The sequence below is a fragment of the Sander vitreus genome, chromosome 20, assembly GCF_031162955.1.
Source record: "Sander vitreus isolate 19-12246 chromosome 20, sanVit1, whole genome shotgun sequence".
NCBI classification, from domain to species: Eukaryota; Metazoa; Chordata; class Actinopteri; order Perciformes; family Percidae; genus Sander; species Sander vitreus.
The window spans coordinates 13,681,589-13,701,135 of record NC_135874.1 but is presented as its reverse complement, the minus strand read 5'-3'; the positions used below and the strand labels follow the sequence as shown (position 1 = coordinate 13,701,135).

The window sequence follows — 19,547 nt, the reverse complement described above, 5'->3', positions numbered from 1 at the left end:
ATATGAGTCATGAATTTTATATTATACTAATAGTCCTGCTGTTAATGATTATTTTTATTATAAATTATTTAATCTTAGTTGACAAATTGTCAACTAAAACTCGAGCCTTTATTAAAGTGAAGTTAAATTACTTACTGTAAAAAAAAAAAAAGGCAACATGTAGCTACACACTAAACTGCTGCTAAAAGGGTACGTTTTGGCTACCAATTTTAAAATACTGATAAAAACTGATTACTCTAAATCATCAAAGCAGTTTGATTTGGATGTCCACATTCTTGCAAATATCACTCATCACCCACCATCACACAAAAGTTTAACAATCAAATAGCCATTGGAGGCTTAATAGATTAAAGACTATTGTCTGTGCTGATTTTTTTTTTATGTTTTTGAAATCAGTAACAATCAAAACAACAAAGCAGTTTGACAGAACTTTTGGCTGCAGTTAAATGTAGTTTTTCTCTTTTAGATTCTGTAAAACTGGTTCCATGGTGACTGCTTTTCCAGCTAGATGTGTTACAGGCTATAATTTGATGTGAGGTGTTTTTTAGTAGTTCACATCTGTGGCAATACCGCAGTGTGCTCAACAGTATCACAGTGTGAAATAGTAAAAAAAAGTAATTTCTTCAAAGTTTTACTGCAAAAACGGCAGCTGTCAAACAGCACACTTTTACACTCCTGGTTTTTATAGTTCAGACTAATTACACAAGGACCACTGTTATATAATTTATTTTTATAACTTATTTTGGAGAAGCTTTGGGTTTCTTCTTCTTGCTGTGCCATGTATCCAGGTCAGATACTGAACATGTGATCTACATGTTTTAGGTAACCGAACAAACAAGTCTCTGCAGGTGTTTCGGCTTAGTGTAATGCCTAGAAAGCACGTGAGCACATGTCCATTAAAGTGTTCATTTTACATCCATGGAGCCATCACAGCGGTGTCCTTCTGCACCTGCTGAGCAAACAAAAACACAACGTAAGAACTAAAATAGACATTCTCTGTTGTCAAATATACATAGATTTGAATACAAAATATTATGCTGCTATTAATTACACAATGACACAGGATATCCTAAAATGCATAATAGATATGACGAATGTTATTGTATAAGTTCAAAGATAAGTTGAACATTATATATATATATATACAGTGTATATCTTGTAATAAAAATATGTATACCATACATCAAAAACCAGTACAGTTCAACAGCCCAAACAATACATTGAACTATCTTAATGAGAACCCTCAGAAAAACTGCGATGTATAGCTGAAGAATGACATTTGCCCTGAGAAAATCAAATATAGAAGAAGATATGATTTCAGTCCATGGAACCACAAACTCTTTGGTTGCTGCTTGCTTGTCTTCTGATTTATAGGAAGACACTTGAAACAAACAGCACATCTGTCTGGATGGGGAAAAAAAACTCCATATAACGATTTGGGCCAACATATGCAGAAATCAAAACTTTTTTCACACTCTTCGAGACAACATCACTACAGCTAATCTTGGCTCTGTAACTGTGTAACAACACCGATTTTCCACTTCCAAAACACTGAAATGTTGATTTGAGATATTACGACATACAACATTGTATAAGGTAATTACAGGGACACTTTAAAGCGTATAATTAATAGTGACTATTGCAGTGAGTTCCAATCACGTAAATTGAGTTATAAACACGTCGGCATACTTATTAGTAATCATAAAGCTAAAAGAAATTAGTGACTTAAATATTTAATTCATGTCATGACATAGTATCTCTGCATCTACTTTTAGTGATCTGTCATTTGTCAGACATTATCATACCGTCATAGGTTTCACTTGTTAATTAATACCAGGTGTAATAATGACATTTACAGATATGATACAGATTAATAAATAATTTTTTTGTCCAAATATCATCACATTTCCCCGGCAACCCTGCAAACTATAAGCCGGTATAGATAATGGATGGATGAGTGAATGTTCAGACTTTATATTTCTTTAGAAACCAAGGCTATTATTATCTGTTTACCTTGTTGAGCTCAGGGAAAAGTTCTTGAATGGCGATGTCCAACAGCACATATGTCAGCTGAAGGCCAAAAGCAGGTAGAGGATGAACATTAACGCCAGTGATCTTCATACACACAATTCACAACAGCCATTCCAGCAGTGAAGTTCAAACATGCTGGGAAAATGATTTGTGTGCGTGTATATGTGTATGTGTGTGTATGTGTGTGTGTGTGTGTGTGTGTGTGTGTGTGTGTGTGTGTGTGTGTGTGTGTGTATGTGTGTGTGTGTGTGTGTGTGTGTGTGTGTGTGTGTGTGTGTGTGTGTGTGGGGGGGGTACAGTACATTTACTAAAGTACTGTACTTAAGTACAAATTCGAGGTACTTGTACTTTACTTTAGTCTTTTCTTTTCATGGCACTTTCTACTTCTACTCCACTACATTTCAGAGAGAAATGTACTTTTTACTCAACTACATTAATCTGACAGCTTTAGTTACTAGTTACGTTACAAATTAAGAGTTTTGCACACAAAACAGTTGTAATTTATAATTAAAGTACAGCAGTTATAAAGTAGTTATAAATATAGTTATTATTTATTGTTATAAATTAAACCACCCAACAATATAACGGCCTACAAGTCCAGCAGAAACGATTAGCAGATTAAACACTTAGTTGATTGACAGAACTGTTTTGATCGTTTCCAGTTTCTGAAAAGGGGATTTTTTTCTGCATTGAGTACTAATACTAAGTACATTTCCCTGATGATACTTATATGACATTTTCAATGCACACCTTTCATTTGTAACAGAGTATTTTTACAGTGTGGTATTAGTACTTTTACTTAAGTAAAGGATCTGCATACTTCTTCCACCACTGTATATGTGTGTGTGTGTGTGTGTGTGTGTGTGTGTGTGTGTGTATCCTTGTGTACCTGTTTGTTAAGAACTGGCTGTTGCAGTCCATCGAAGAGGAGGCGTACCCCTTCATACTTGGCCTCTTCTCCAATACATTTCCCCAGAAAGTCTAAAGATGAGCAGTTTATGAATTAGCAGAGTTCTCACATCTGCACATTTGTCTTGTAAGTGTAAATGTTGGCAGTAAATTGCTCTACAAATTACAAAACACTACCTGGAAGAAGTGAATGAATACCTGGAATGTAGGTCCTCATCTCATCAAATGTCCTCTTCGCCCTCCTCTGCTTGTCTTGGGCCGATCGAGGCACACTGCTCTCACAGAAAACTGTGTCTGGGAGGGCAAAGATTACGTACATCATTCCACCTCATTAAAGTAGCATGTTTCAAGGAATAGTTCAACATTCTGGGAAATACACTTATTCTCTTTTTTCTCAAAACATGCCTCTAAGCAGGGTGATGAGTGAGACTAGCCGGTGCTCCTGGACCACCTGATTCAGCTTGCACTGAAGGTAGTAATCTGTGTAGGCTTCAAGTGTGTTCTTTAACAGGATCCTGCCACCCATTAGCAGGTGGTGCAGCCAGTCCGGGATGTGGAAGACGACTCGGCCTGACAACCATGAAGAAGAAAAAGAAGAAGAGAGAGAGGGGAAGAAAGAGAGAGTGTGAGTGAGTGAGTGAGTGAGTGAGTGATGGGCTTTACAGTATGTCAGGGGTCTGGGATTGTACTTGTCATGGTTGTAATTCATGAGGGAACACCAACTCCCTACTTCTAGTACAATCCTGCAGCAATGCCTTTTATTTTATTTTATTTCCTATACATTCCTTGCTAACTGTATGTACTTTGTGGCTTTGTTTTTTTAACTGGGCTGTATGAATGAAGTTATTACCATTACTATATGTACTGGCTCTGGATAGTATTCAAATACACTAACTGGATTGTATTTCCTAATTACAATGCAACAGTAACCTTTCAAACAAACAAATTATCATAATCACAATGCAGATGTCCCATAAAGTCAATGGTGCTAATAGTGTTAGTTTAACTTGCGGTTAGCTACTGTTACATACAATTTTTGCTGCAATGGTGTCTATCAGCTATATGATGTTTCATGTAGAAATGCTTTTTGAAGATTTTGGTAATCACTAAATGCAAGCCTATTTTTATTCTTGGTAAAAAAAACAACAAAAAAAACACTCAGTTTCCAGATGGCTTTCTTGTAATTTTTCAAAAGTTCGGTATCTTGCCCAAGGACACTTCCACATGTGGACATGAGGAATACACAACTTTAATGACCGATAAATAATAAAATGAATGTGATAAACCCAACAGGTTGGTATGAACATATAACAATATGGCAATAAACAAACTCCAGAAGAACTCAATTACCCAAAAACATTAAGTAGTCATACAGCCCTTCAACGGTGATCATTTCCATGAAGTAATTCTGATTGTGTCTCTTCTCAGTCAACTCTGATCGGTTGGCGTTGTTTTTGAAGAGGTCGTTGAAGAGCTATAGGAGAGAGGGATTTACATCAGACTGACACCTATTTAAAACCATAAGACCACTATTATTCTCTTCTGTTTCAACAACCTTTTCTAATCTGAGTGACTGACAGAACTCTGCAAATATATAAATAAAATATTAAGAAATGTGCATTTTCTACATTTAAAATGAAAGTATTGCAACAAATGTTTTTCTTCATTTTAATTGCATTCATCCCTGCATTTTGAGGCAATGGCACAATTGTTCTACAGCTATAGCTTTGGTGTTAACTATGAAACTAAATTTGAGCGTCAGTGACAGCTCTAACTGTACACAAAGGACAGTACAGACAGAGTCATTCCTTGGCTTGCGGAAAGAGAGAGAGAAAGAGAGAGAGAATATGAACTTTGGAAATTATAAAATTTGAACACCCAACCTTTTTATCATTTTCCGAGGTGGGGCTCAGGATAGTGAGCTCAGGGCGGCTGGGTTTGGGTTTGGGAGATTCACAGGAGTTGAAAAAGGACTGGATGAATGGCTCCAGATGCTGCCCTTTCTGACAGAGAAACCACAGGACACAATCTGTATAAGTGACGGTATAATTTGTATGGACTGTGAAGGATCTAAGAAATTGACTGCTTAATTGCTGTGATGTGGAAACTTTTGTATAGTAGACAGATGAGATAGAAAGAAACACACACACACACACACACACACACACACACACACACACACACACACACACACACACACAAAGAATGCATTTATTACCTCTTTTATCAGTTTGCTGGGAACTGACTTAATGATTTTCCCTGTGAAACATAAATACGTTATCTCAGTGATGTATGGTTCTGTCACATTTTGCCTCCGTCTGAACCACAAAAATTGTTTCACTGCAACCCAAGGTCAGACTGTTCAAACATTTTCACAGTGTGTTTGACATGTTCAAACATAATCCATCTCACTGCTCTTTGTCTCAGTCATACCGTACCCAGGTTCACATCAGGTAACATCTTGTCCAAGAACTGAGACTCCATACTGTATGGGGACAGGAAGTCGGCGAGGAGCTGACTGTTACTCAGCTCTGGGTGCTGCAGAAGTTTCTGCAAAGAAAACCCATGTAAATATACTCTGCTGTAAGCTGTGCTCTTCCATAGTGGAACAACAGAGGACCTTGAATCAGTGCAGTGAAACAGTCAAGAAACAGACTGTAGTTTTTCACAGACCATAAATGTGTATGGGTTTGTATGCTGTATAGCCTATGAACAGAATTTGTATTATTGCTGACCATTTTCCATAGGATATAGTTTTTATTATTATTATTATTATTTATTTATTTATTTATTTATTTTTAAAGATTATGTTTTGGTCATTTGTATGCCTTTATTGACAGGACAGCTTAAGATAGGAAAGGGGAGAGAGAGGTAGAACAACATGCAGCAAAGGGCCGCAGGTAAGAATTGAACCCGCAGTCGCTGCGACAAGGACTGAGCCTCTGTACATGGGGCGCACGCTCCACTAGGTGAGCTAACCAGGCGCCCCAGGATATAGTTTTTTAAAGTAATTTCCAGCCTTCAAAATAGCCTTTACTGTCCATTAATTTCAGCATGCTGTAAAAATCAACTTGCGGAGACTAATTTTGACATAAGTCATTTATTATAGTGAAATGTTTGACTGCTTTTTAGCCATGCTAGCGGCCAGTGTGAATTGACCAGTGTTTAGTTGGAAATGGGCACATGTTCAAATGTGAGTCATGCATTTGCTTGACAATTATATGAGTCCACTTTAACCCACAGAGATTGCAGTCACAGCTGTGTGTTTAAATAATCTTCATCTCTCTGCGCTGGAACATTACATAATCAGAGGTTTGTTGTTAAGTTCTGGCTCATCTCTAGACCCATCAATCTGTATTAAGTGAATTGAGTGTGCTACAGAATATTCTCAGACATCTACCTGAAGGTACTCCTGGAACTCCTCTCGCTTCGATGTGAGGAACTCGTAATTCTTGGGACCAATAATTCTCTTCGAAGGCAACTGCGCATCTGGAAACGAGCCTACAAAAATATAAAAGAATTAAAAGAACATGCTTCCTTTTTACTAACAGTTAACTTACAAATAACAGTTCAGTCAAAAACAAGTCCCTAAATTATGCAACAGGGCCATTAACTTAATTTCACTCCTAATGTTCTGTGAATCCTCTGGAATCCGTGAGACCATTATGGTGGCAAATTGTTTCCATATGACAATAAATAAAAAAAAAGGACAGTGCACAGGCCCTCTAATGCAAACAAAATCCTTACCATGAAACTCAGTCAGCTTTGATTCAAAGACATAGAACTCCAGATATCGTCTGTACACAGACCAGTTCTCAGACTCATGTCCCACTGCAGACAGGGAAAACATACAGTAAGATGCATATGCTAGACAGACAGTGAGAGGTAACTGTTAGCTTCTGCAGCAGTCACTTACATTTTACTCTTAAGTTTTGAGTGACTGCATTTCGCACCAGAATGTCACACAGGGAAAATCTTTGAGGTCTCAGTTTTTGGCGATAAGATGCTTTTGTCTGTCTGTCATGCCTGTCTGGATATTTTGGGAAGCATGCTTAATTTTCTTTCTTGCTGAGAGGATCGATACTACTCTGTCTGTATGTCTGTACATTAAATATGAAGTTCTAGCCAGCAGCCGGTTAGTGTAGTTTAGCATGAAGACTGGAAACAGTAAGTACCTAATAAAAAGTACCTAAGGAGTTTTATATCCAAACTTGACTTTTGATCGGTGCTTACGTAAACATAAATATTTTTAGGGGCTTTAAACATTTCTATGAACAAGAACAGTATCACACATGATTGGTCAAGTTCTTACTCTGAATGCAAAACTGTATCCTAGAGAAAAGGGTGCCATAGCTCATTCTAAAATGTCGTGCAGCAAAGCAGAATGACCCCTCAAGGATGACAGTAAGTGAGACAGAAGGATGGGTCTGTGAAGCCTGACCTGCCTTCCGGTCATTGCGCTCTACGTCGATACAGAACACAGGAACCCTTTCCCTCTTCACATCGTCGTCATAAAAATCAATGTACGGGATGGTGATGTTCCAGGCTGAGAGGTTTCGGGGGGTGCTAGGGGTGGACGCTGCCTCCATGGGGGAGTCATCCTCCAGCACCATCATGGCTTCCTCCACCTTGAATAGAAGGAAGTGAGAGAGGTTAAGGTCAAGTAGAGTAAGAAGAAATACTGTAGGTCAAAACTGCTATTATTAAGGTGCAAAACACTGTGTACAATCTTAAGAGCACTACAGGTCAAGGGCTTGGATTTATTTTGTTCTTTGAGTTCTGTTTATTTTGTACTGAATTACATTTCAAGTGCGTTCATCAGTCTCACTCAAGGTCGGCTGAGGCTCAACCCCAAATAAGGGAAATGCAAAAGCAAACACAGCATATCCCTTAACACTAAATACATGGAGGGCAATTAAAGAAAAATGTCCAGACATTCAGCTAACAGGTCCTGTTTTACTGCACCAGCTATGGAAGACACGTCATTATATCTGTACATATGATTGATTTTCCTATACACAATATTTGTAAAATGATCTATAAACAGTTAGGCACTTTCTATACAGAAAAAAAAAAGTCATTAGGTCAGAACTGTGATAACAAAACACACTGGTTACATTTTTCTCAACCAAAGCCGATGTTTAGTAATTTACATAAGTCTCATAACCCCAGACAAACTTCTGTCAATTGAGCATGAAAACTAGTATTGCTGAAACATAAAAAAAAACTTTTTTTCATTTGAAGGAATTGTGCAGCCATAAAACATGTATTTTAATCTTGTATAACTTCAGCAGAGCCGAACTAGATATACTTCGGGCCCTATCTTGCACCTGGCGCAGCGCAGCACAAAGCTCGACACAAAGCTCGACGCAAAGTCTTTGCTAGTTTAAGACCGATGCAGTTGTCAATTTCCCGTCCAGCGCCTGTGTCGTTTAAATAGCAAATGCACCTTCGTCCATCTTTGTGCCCATGGGTGTACTGGTCTTACAGGGAGGTGTATTCAGGTGAATTATTGGCATATTGCTATCTTGAGGCAGCGGGAAGTGATTGTGCCATTGACCAACAAAAACCTGGTCTAAAGTCAATAGCATTTCATTGTTATTTATTTTTAGGCCTTTATTTGAAAGGACAGCTGAAGACATGAAAGGGGAGAGAGAGGGGGGAATGACATGCAGCAAAGGCCCGCAGGTCAGAGTCGAACCGGGTCCGCTGTGTCGAGGAGCAAACCTCCATATATGAGCGCCCGCTCTACCAACTGAGCTATCCGGGCGCCCGCATTTCATTGTTATTTTAACAGTGAATTAATAAAATGTACCTAGGCTCGTGCACAGCGCGTGCACACTATGCTTGTTACACACACACAGGGAAGCGCAGCAGCACACAAACATGCAAAAGATTACAAATAAAAATATTACGGTGCAAATCCGCCATCATAACAGCAATGCGCAAAGGTACAAACGCGCATGGCTTTTAAAGGGAATGGGAGATGACACTCTGATTGGTTTATTGCATGTTACGCCCAAAACACACCTATGAATTAATGAAGACACTAAGTACAACCCTTTTGAACCATGCGCCCGGCACACGGACCCTTTTTTCCACCGTCAAACTAGCAAAAGTGGATTTGGACACGCCCTAAACGCACCTGCGCCATGTGCTTCACGCTGTGCGCTTAGATCGTTAAAATATGGCCATTCATTTATTTGTCACTAGGCCAAAAAGGTTATCAAATTCTGGTAAGTACTGGGAACATTTAAAACTGGTTCTTCAGAACAGCATAATCACTTTTGGAATCATTCAAATGTCTTGGGACAGCAGTGATCCAAGACTAAAACCTCCGATATCTATCTAATGAAGCGAGACGTATCTGTATGTATGTGTGTATGCGTGTGTCCGTGTTTGGGGGCGTGTTTGGAGGGAAGGTAACCTGCATGTCACACGCAGACGCCACATGCAGAACGCTTTACAACAGCCTGCTTCCAACGTTAGCTACATGATTGCTGGATATACCAAACTTACTTTTCTTTCCTGGAGCACGAGCGGATAACTTACAACACTAATAACAATATCGTCGCCAAAATACCCCCGCGAATCAAATCCCCTACTTCACCGTTAATCGTCAAGCCACTAAACCTGTATGGAAATTAACACCTCTGCTGAAGTGCTCATATTATGCTCATTTTTAGGTTCATAATTGTATTTAGAAGTTATATCAGAATAGGTTTACATGGTTTAATTTTAAAAAAACACCATATTTTTGTTGTACTGCACATTGCTGCAGCTCCTCTTTTCACGCTGTGTGATGAGCTCTCTGTTTTAGCTACAGAGTGAGACATCTCACTTCTGTACCATCTTTTAGGGAGTCGCACATGTGCAGTAGCTAGATAAGGACTACTAGCCAGTCAGAAGGAGAGTATGAGGGCGTGCCATGCTAGCAGCTAGGCGAGCATTATAACGTGTGTTACAAAGTGACGCACGTTTGTCACGGAAGTAAAGGCTGGACTACAGTAGAGCTGTTTGGAGCAGTTTGTGAACAGTGTTTTCTCTGGAAGATGGTAAGTCCCTTTGGGGTGGACTTTGGGCTTTTTCACTTTACACCTATACACCTATAACGTGCACAAAAAAAGATATATAACACAATAAAGGAAAGGGGTAAAGCCAAAAAGCATAATATGAACACTTTAAATTTGTTAACGATCATACGACACAAGACGTGTCTCTCTCTCTCTCTCTCTCTCTCTCTCTCTCTCTCTCTCTCTCTCTCTCCACATTTTCATTGTGATATTTTGTGATTACATTCTGAATCGACAAAGTTCTCTGTCAGGTAAATGTAGTAGTACAATGTCTTCCTCCACGTAGACTACACTGTAAGTCAGTGGTAGGCCATACAGTGGAGTTGCATATTAAGTGGTTTGGGGTCCTTCTCTAAGTCATTTTGGGGTACAATTTGGTTTTGAAGAACTCTACAAGCAGCAATACCACAGGCCAAGCAATTGGCACGTTCCAAACAGGCACATTTTCAACGGGCACTGTACTAGTCATTAAAACAGAAACTCTGGAGTTTACACATCGGAGGCAGATTTGGTGAACAGTGTGGCTTTCCTTTCTTTACTCACCAACACCACCAAGTGGCAACTAGCTACAGTAAGTATTGCTTTAAAGTTTACATGAATCGGAGAAATCTGTAAGAATGAGGAACACACAGGACAATTTTATTTGTGTTTAAATCTAGACTTTAAAGGAAACTATCGTCCCATTAGCATTATAACAAACACTTTAAATCATCTAAAATGAGAATACTTTTAGATCAGCCTCACCATATCGTCCTCTCCCTCCACAAGCCCATGGGATGGCAGCATGGCTCCCTCCATGGTTGTGCTCTTGAACACTCCTTTGATCTTACTGCCAATGCGGCTGATCCCAAAGGACTCGCCCCTCTTTGACGTGTTCCTGCAGGCCAAACAGGGAGGTTATTAAACAATACATAATGGAGGAGATGTGCATGGCTTCAGCAAAGCGCATGCAGCTTGAGAGAAGTGACAGGGATGGAACCGTAGAGGACAGGAGGGGAAGCAAGGAGCAACGTACTGCATCGGTTTCATGACTGTACAATGGGGAGAAAAAGCTAAGGTAGCCAAACCCAAAGCCAAAATGTCACTTCACAGCCATCTCACAGTAAAATGCCTGGTTTGTTGTTAAAATGCTGCGGGGCCAAAAAGTGAACACAGCACACAGCAGTGATTTCATGAACAGATGTCTAGTTTGAAGGGGATCACAAATTTTAATGATCACAAAAATATTGTATGATCCGTTACCAGTCAAAAGGGACATCACAGGCGCTCTGTGTGAGTGCCTGTTAGATTAAGTGAAATAAAAAATCACCATATGACACATGGTACCCATTATCCATTATATACCCATTACATGAGAAACTGAACATTGAAAAGTCACTGCATTGTAACAAGAAAAAAAAAAACTTCTTCAGCCTTAACAACACAACAAAGTTAGAGGAAGGACACATGACAAATAAAAACAGGATCCCATGCATCGGTTCCACCATGCAGGTGTCTGGCCGGGACTGGGGTCACGTAGGGGAAAGTGGACAGCATGACATCACACTGAGCTTCCTGTGACACACAGATGGACCCTGACTTACTTGGGTGATGAGTGGCGGTGGGATAGCGAGCCGTATGGGAAGGTTGTGAACGTGGACTGGGCATGGAGGGAGTTAAAAGATGCAGGTGAAGAGCTGCCAGAGGCGGTGAACATTGAGGACGGAGACTCGGGGCTCCAGTCCCAGGAACTATAAGCAGAACAGGGTCACGTCCCCACGGGCAAGAGGAGGGAGAGGGCCGTGGGTCATACCAGGGCAGGCAGTATGGTGGTTACAGAATCAGAGGGAACATACAGTCACAGACACAGCACGGTGGCGGCAATACATATATGGAGTAACAGGCGGACAGACGGGCAGAGTGGAAGGGAGGTTACTAAACTGCAGACATGGAGGGAGTTGAGGCTTGTAGTTGGTCAGCGTTTACAAATGGAGTGCAAGTGAGAGCCATTATCTGCTACCTCATCTTTCTCCTTTGAGTGGTATAATTCATGCTGCTTTAAAAACTGCCTTCATACAAGATTGCTTTCATAACCAGTTGAAAAAACAAAAACACAAAATCAACTAACATCAAGTAACCCCTGATGTTTTTGTGTAATTTTGGAAGCAAGCAACCCCTTAGATTGAAAATGTAGCAAGGAAATCATTAGGATAAAGCATTAATCTTTTTTATATGGCATGTGTTCAGCAGCATCACTCTTGATTAACTTGATTAACATATGATTAATGACGACTCATGCTATGATTAACATGATAAGCTGAATAAGGTCGCTTTTCTCAATCTTCTCTCATTTGCATTTACAGCACAGGCACCAAATAAAACATATTTATGAGTGAAATTAGATTAGCAATAAAATGATATATCATTATTATATCTACTACTGCTCATTAAACTGAAGCCCTGATTGCAGCAGGCCCAGAGCACAGTTCGTTATTTACAAAGGCAGCTCGTTTCTCTGTAGACAGGTCAGGCAAGAATGAAGTGTCGTTTGTATCTTGCGTGCAGCAGCACTACTCAGCCAGCAACTGTTTTGATCAGCACACTAATGCCTTATACTCACCGGATGTCATCCAAACTGAGGCTATTTCTGGAACAATATGCACAAGGAGTTAGTGGCAGGGCCCCTTGGCCACATACACACCACACCCCGTGATAGAAACATATATATTTTTTTTTTATTATTTCTGATTTACAGTTAGTGAATTCATATTTATATTTCAGGCAACTGGCACATACTATATTCTGCCTTCACACTGCAGTGGCTACTGGGATACAGAGAGTTGTGAACATGCAAAAAAAAGTTTGATAAATTATCAGTGAAAGTCAGACAGATTAAAGGAACTTGGGTTGCATGTGGATGCAGAATGGTGAGTTTTGATCACCTAGTTTAAACACTGACTCAATTTTCTGCCTAAACACATAAAATACCAGTGAGTATTTAAACATGATGATCAAAACTCACCTGTACCTTCTGTCAAGTACTAACTGATGAATCAATATACTGGTAAACATTATGGCCAAGCTTATATTGTTGTACACAAATACAAAAAAAATTGGTAAAGTGAAACCGACCTGCTCATCCTGGAATTCCTGGCAGGGGACTCTGCCCCTCTCAGAAGCTGGCGGAAGTACTGGAGAACGACATGGTAAGAGCAAATAAAGGTATATAAATGTCAAACACAGCGTATGCAAATTCTGGGACAGTATGTAAGCAACATTGAAGAAAAAAACTGCAGTATGTATATAGTGACCTCTTTTTGCCTTTATATTAATCATGACTGCATTGTTTATTTTGGAGCAGGAACAGGAGTGGCAACAAAATATCAAATAATATCAATATCAATATTATTTTCCAGACACACTAGTCATGCAGGGCAGTGGCCTGCTGTGGACAATGGCTGAGCACTGGTCCACCCAGCTGTATTCAATGAAACAGCCTCTGAGGGGTGAAATTCGGCTTGGCAGCTTGGCATAATGCCAGTGTTGGCTCATTGGCCAGTTGGGCGTCTGGTATTGATGACATAGCCGATAGTGGTTGGTGGCTGAGAGATCGGAAGAGGGTAGCACAAGAGAGTCAGTGAAGTTCAAATTAATTCTAATTCCAGCATTTGGCAGATATAGATTTGTTAAGTCTGACACAAACAAAATTCAAATGGTAGAGGATATTAACATTCAGTCTGTGCTAAAACAACCACATTTTGAAAGGAATGTAATTAGAAATCAGAGCATGACCGACAGCTGCAATACAGAAATGAAAGAGGTGGATTCATTAAGCCTCAGGCGTGTGTTGTCAAGCTGGGTGACAGTGAGTTGAGCGATTTATTTCGAGGTGTGGACGCTAACCTCATCACTGTGACAGAACATTGGGGTGAAAACATTCTCCAGGAGGGACAGGACGTGCTCATAGGCTTCAAACAAACACCTCATGGTCTGCAGCTTCACCACCTCTGCATACGGGCCCTCTGCAACTGGGAAGTTCAACAACAACAAAAAAAACACACACACACACACACACACACACACACACACACACACACACACACACACACACACACACACACACACATTAATAGCATACACACTTGTCCAAGTAGGTAATTATATGCCCTTCTTTGAGAAATTGTAATTTCAGTGATTGCCATACTGTTGCGTATTTCTTCCACTATGAAAGGATCAAAGCGGATCTTGTCGACGCTCTCGTCCAAACAGTACGTCTCATAGATCTTCTTCACCTCCTCATGAAGCATTATCTTTTCTGTGTCAGACAGCTCTGGGCACAGTATCTTGTCGTTGAATTCCTCTGCAAAGTTAGAAGAGTCGGACAGCTCAGTCTCACTGCGTCAGGGCCTTTAGGAATGCATCACTGTGGTATCCATGAGAGTCAATGTTATGGACAGTCGTTAGTGAGCTCTGCTGATGCTTTCAGACTGACTGTGAGTGGTGAGAGGTGAGAGAAGGGCTAGAGTAAGGTTGAAACCATCTGAAAGGTTCGGGACACGCTTACCGACTGCAAGGCAGAACTGGAGCACGTGAACGGCCCCTTCTTGCTTCAGGAAGTTCATAAAACGGAAGAGAAGGTCTTGCTGTTCTCTGATTTCCCTCAACTCCAGTTTCAGCACCTGATGAGAGAGAACAGTAGTGAAAGAGGGAACATAAATCACAGTTAACAAAGGCAGCTTCCAACTTCTTGTTAAGCTCAGTAAGACCTGATATAGTGAGCTAAAATACTGGGTCTGCATATTGTGATGACAGGATGCACTAGATATTATTAAATGCAGTATCTGGTAGTTTGCTGGAGGTGGTATATACAGTATATGTTTTGATTTGATCAGAGGTTGGCTGCAGTTTAAACATTTTAGGAAGCACTATCGCTATCATAGTATTACATTCTCCTGAATGTAAAACACTTACAGAGGGCTTTTTGTTGCGAATGTCAGAGTACTTTTGTAGAAAAGGAACCAACGTTGAAGTGGGCTCCATGGCTTCTTCAGGCTGGAGGGACAAAACATGTTTATGTTATTCCCCCATAAATTACACACACTCTGCAGCAATATAATAATGTTTAAATACACATAATGGAAATGACACTGCCTGTTCACGTTTCAACATATACTTACAGGGGAGTTGTCTATGAATATCAAAAGTAAATGATTCACTGTGTCCTAAAAAAACAAACAGCAGTCAGTAAATTCATACAACTCACATAGAACACTGTAAGTACTTTTAATGACCTGAAAGAGACACATATTTGTCATTCTTTTGCATGCTCATGGTAAATAACATTTATTGACATGCAACATAAGTACAAATCAGTATTTAGACTGACAAACTGTAGTCTAAATTTGGATTCAGAAAAGCAGCCCTTAATGTGTCTACACTCACAGGATCAGCCAAGTAGTCCATTGAAGGAAGGAAGACAGAGCCAGCCAAGACTTCTCTTATCAGGAGAGTAAGAGATCTGAGAGGAGCGAAGAGATAAGGCAGCAGGAAATAAGAAAATGAGAGAGTAAAGAATGATCCTTATCTACTTTTGTATAGTGTCAAAGCTATAAGACTTTCTCCTTGGGGGAAAAATTAAGTACACTGATGCTGTGATGTTTTGTGCCACACTTTGACAAATATATGGAGGCACTGCCTTTATTGTCACAGCACTGAGTTACCTGCAGTCTGTAGCCTTGGGTGGCAGGATGTAAGGAAAGAGCATCTCAGTCAGCTTCCTGAGGTAGAGGAGTTCATCTCTGCGACTGCGAAGGGCTACATGGAGGTCAGGACCATATTCCTCCAGGGCAGCTTGTTGAAGAAACTCTGCGTTCTTTACTACAGAGGAGAGCAAGAGAGTAGAGAGGTTTGTAGGTTTGTTGTTTGCTTTTTTTTATGGTAAACACAACGAAAAGACTCTGTGGGTGATACATATCAGCAATACCTTTCTGTCTTGCTTTGCTTATTATTTCAATGTGCTTCATGGCAACTTTAAGAAGCTTTTGTGTGATGAGGGATGCCACATCCACCTGAGAGGGGGAAAAAAAACAGATTAAAAATAATGAATGTTCAGTCAATCAGCATCCCAATATTTGAACTTCATACACAGTCTAATTTGTCACCTTCTGGGTCCGGCGGACCAACACAGCTGCAAAGAAGCGCAAAGTCACTCTGAGATCGTCAACAAATGCCTCATCGTCCGTGATGTCTCTGAAATGAAACATAGTACAGTCACATCTGTCACTATATGTATAACACATTATACACCACCTCACTTTGTATTACGACATGCAGAAAAAAAAACAGAAAAATGGCTTACCTATACCAAGGATACACAAAGTTTTCCAGAACCAGCTCCAGAATCTTGACCAAAACAGAACTGGACTATGAGATAATTTGGTCTATTTAATTAATAATAACTTCAACTAATCCATGCATGTATTACCTCTGAAAGAGAAGCATCCACCTTAGAGGGAATGTTTAGGTCAAGCCATGGTTGATAGTTTTCCAGTAATAAAGTCGGTCTATCAGTAAATAAAAAAAAAAAAAAAAAAATGTAAGCTTTATACAGAGTGAAATTATAATAATCATTTATGACCACTAGAGGGCAGTGTAACATCTTCCATAACTTGATGATTAACAACATTGTATTATTGAGCACATTGAATGCATGTTGGCCCAATACAATAAAATTAAGGCAGAATTATATAAGGAGTCTATCTTCAATTAATCCAGATCACTCTTTTCTCCAATTTACCTTACTTCTTGCTTCTAAATGGATTACTTTGTTTGATTTTTACCCTGTCTTTTACTAGCACAAGTAAATCACGGATAAACGTCACATGGTAATATACATAGTCACATGGAGTGACCACTTGCGTCTGTCGGCTTTGAGAGTTTACTTAATCAGAATAACTACTGTTGACACAAATGATAAGGTCATAATACAACATATTACAGCCACTACCTCAACTACCACTGCACCACAGCATAACCAGGTAGCTCACCTGTGCCTTTTGCATTTGATTTTTCCACAAACGGCACAGCTGTGGCCCAATGGAAACAGCTCCTGTTGGTATGACTGTAAGAGAAGGTTAACATACTGTGGATTTAGCATTTACAAGGATCCTACCCATCATTCACTGCAGCTGCAGAAGTGTTAATTCATAGGGAATTTTGTGTCCAATTAAATATTAATTTGTATATCCAAACTTTCTTCAGAAATCACTAAACCCTAGATATATTGTGAAAAAGCATCAAAAGTCACAATTAAGACATTGTCAAATTGTTATGATCAAGGCACAGACAACTATATTTTAGCAAGTGTTGCTTTCTGAGGTACCTTGGTTTTTGGTTTGATGGAGACCAAGACGTTGGGCAGCAGAGATTCAGGCCCCAAAGAGCAGTAGAAAGTGACGACTCCAGCCAGGAAGGACCAAAACACCATCATAATGTGAATATACCTGTCAAAACAGAAGAAATATATGGCCATTAACTTAGTAAAACATTTTAGAATATAAAGGGAATAGATGCCAGGGATGTTATATATGAAGTAACAGTGATGGGAGTAATGTAGCCTACTGCTGGGGCCTACTTACCTGTTTAAAAGCACAGTAGACAGCAGCAGGACCAGCAGCAGAAAGCAGAAGACTGGATACTGTCGGCCCAGCTCTCTGAACCGCTCCAGCTTCACCCTGCGTCTTATTTTCTGCAGACAAGCCCTGATGCATCCCATCTTCGTCGCTCTGGGGAGCCTGTGACGTGCAGCCTATTGCATGTTACTGTTTAAAAAAAATCATGGAGCGACTGTCTAAGAAGAGATAAGCAAGTTGCGGCGACACATAGCGTCACGTCAAAATCATGCAATTTTGTGCTGCTTAAGGTAAATAATTATTTACCTTACATGACAAGTAGGTTGTAGCGATTTTATTTATCGACACCAGCACTTACTGTAAGTGAACGGTGGATGTTAAGGGCCATTTTTCATTGTAGTTCAGCATCGAGACCATCATGAATTTGCAGAATAAATGCGCAGGTTCCCTGTTTATAAGATCAGCGTATAGGAGGCGAGGTGCCGTACACAGCTGTAAACCACAGCAGGATTAGAGGTAATTACGCAGCATCATCTGTGTACACTGTCCTACTCCGCTGTATGGCTAATGGCTGCGGTGCTCTCGCTGTCACTTCTGTGCATTGAGGGAAACAGTTGCTGCCTGGTTGTCAGCACTGGAGACGCGTGATGTCACCTCCGCTGAGCTCACAGCGCCAGTTTGTAACGTGCTGCTGGCTACTGTAGTTTACAGAGAAACGAGTACATATTACCTCAAATAACTAAGACTAGAATACGCGACTGGGTGTCCTAATTTAACAAACAAGGCCGAGGTGGGAGCGTTCCTTAACCGTTCAATTTCTTAATATTGTGTTAAATAACGGACTCGAAGTGCATTAGCGTTAAAGTCACTGTATTGTCATTAACCTTGACAATTTAGCCAAGAAAAATAAACACACGGAAATTAAACATCCGGTTTTACGTTTTTGACAAGCTAACGTGAAAACAATTTTCGCGTTAATCCCCAATAAGCGTTACCTAATTAGTTCACATCACCTGCATTGAGCGGGACCGTGTTTGAGGTGCAAAATAATTTTAGCGACGCCGGCCAGCTGCCCTACTTGTCTTGCATGTTTAGTATACAGTCAGTTCAGACTTAAATGCGACTAGAGACCTGTTGAAAGGTAGCTAAACATAGCCTACTGTAAATTAATGTTGGAGTGAAAGAAACTAAAATCTTTGAAGGCTCAAGACAGACGCTGTTTATGCACGTGAAAATGACCTGCATTGGCTTCATGATTGCCTTTGGTAGTTCTATTAAATAAACCGTTTTTACTGCAGTGTTTTAGAAATGCTATGACACCCGTCGACATTGTTCTGCATTTGCACGATAATCAGATAGTGCCATGATTGTATTAAGACAGGGACGGGATAGAGGATCTTGGAATAAGAGGATAGTGCGCAGAGTGCGGGGTGAAGGTGTTTTACAACTTCCAGTTTCCTGTTACATGGGAATTTGACGCCTTGCCACCTCAAAATGAAAAGCTTCACAATTTAGCGTTGCCATGGTATTTAGATTGTAGAATACTGACCAATTCTGAAATCAATCGGGTTAAATCTGTAGGAGTTTGTTAAAGTACAATGTGTGGAAATGGTCAAAAACATACCAAAAATGCATTTTCAATTAAAATTGGCTGACTTCCTGTTTGGGATGTGGCTCCAAGAGGCTTTTCTGTAAGTCTGGACCTGATACATTGCTTACCAAATTTCATACATCTAGGTAAAACTCACAGCAGGGGCTACCTTTTTGAAATTTGTAGGAGCAAGCCAGAGACCACCATCAGATGTACTTTTTTGACCACTTCTGGGATGTGCAAGTGTGCACAGTTCCATAACTTTTCCAGCATGTTTAGGCCCCCCAAAATTGCGAAAGAAGAAAGAAAATAAGAGCAATTTCAATAGGTCCT

At 40.0% G+C, this 19,547-nt stretch overlaps 1 protein-coding gene across 15 annotated transcripts; it reads right to left on the bottom strand.

The window, feature by feature from the left end:
• Positions 1–710: 710 nt before the first annotated feature.
• On the bottom strand, positions 711–18,305 carry LOC144535020 (sorting nexin-14-like). 15 transcript variants are annotated; one of them, XM_078277243.1, is made up of 32 exons: positions 17,982–18,305; positions 17,630–17,785; positions 17,374–17,494; positions 17,039–17,112; positions 16,477–16,555; positions 16,351–16,394; positions 16,154–16,241; positions 15,976–16,060; positions 15,713–15,869; positions 15,435–15,510; positions 15,170–15,214; positions 14,964–15,044; positions 14,557–14,671; positions 14,197–14,352; positions 13,896–14,020; positions 13,125–13,183; positions 12,613–12,639; positions 11,597–11,743; positions 10,758–10,890; positions 7,382–7,568; positions 6,688–6,771; positions 6,341–6,441; positions 5,379–5,490; positions 5,159–5,199; positions 4,824–4,943; positions 4,291–4,414; positions 3,346–3,510; positions 3,118–3,234; positions 2,921–3,012; positions 2,014–2,070; positions 1,339–1,404; positions 711–949 (listed from the first exon to the last, which is right to left on the bottom strand). In XM_078277243.1, the coding sequence occupies exons 1-31, from the start codon at positions 18,041–18,043 to the stop codon at positions 1,369–1,371; spliced, it is 3,066 nt and encodes a 1,021-aa protein (XP_078133369.1). In that variant the 5' UTR covers positions 18,044–18,305; the 3' UTR covers positions 711–949; positions 1,339–1,368. The 15 variants fall into 15 exon arrangements, with proteins under 15 accessions (XP_078133369.1, XP_078133368.1, XP_078133373.1 ...); XM_078277242.1 differs by lacking the exon at positions 1,339–1,404 and having other exon boundaries at positions 17,982–18,304; XM_078277247.1 differs by lacking the exon at positions 1,339–1,404 and having other exon boundaries at positions 711–952; positions 17,630–17,812; positions 17,930–18,303.
• Positions 18,306–19,547: the final 1,242 nt, after the last annotated feature.

Excerpts from the sequence above, each read along its gene's own strand:
- LOC144535020 (XM_078277239.1), bottom strand. The coding sequence starts at position 18,043 with ATGATGGTCTCGATGCTGAACTACAATGAAAAATGGCCCTTAACATCC. Across the intron at positions 17,786-17,981 it reads ACATCCACCGTTCACTTACA|GCTCCCCAGAGCGACGAAGA; the intron begins GTAAGTGCTGGT and ends TGCACGTCACAG. Across the intron at positions 6,772-7,381 it reads GCGCAATGACCGGAAGGCAG|TGGGACATGAGTCTGAGAAC; the intron begins GTCAGGCTTCAC and ends CCCTGTCTGCAG.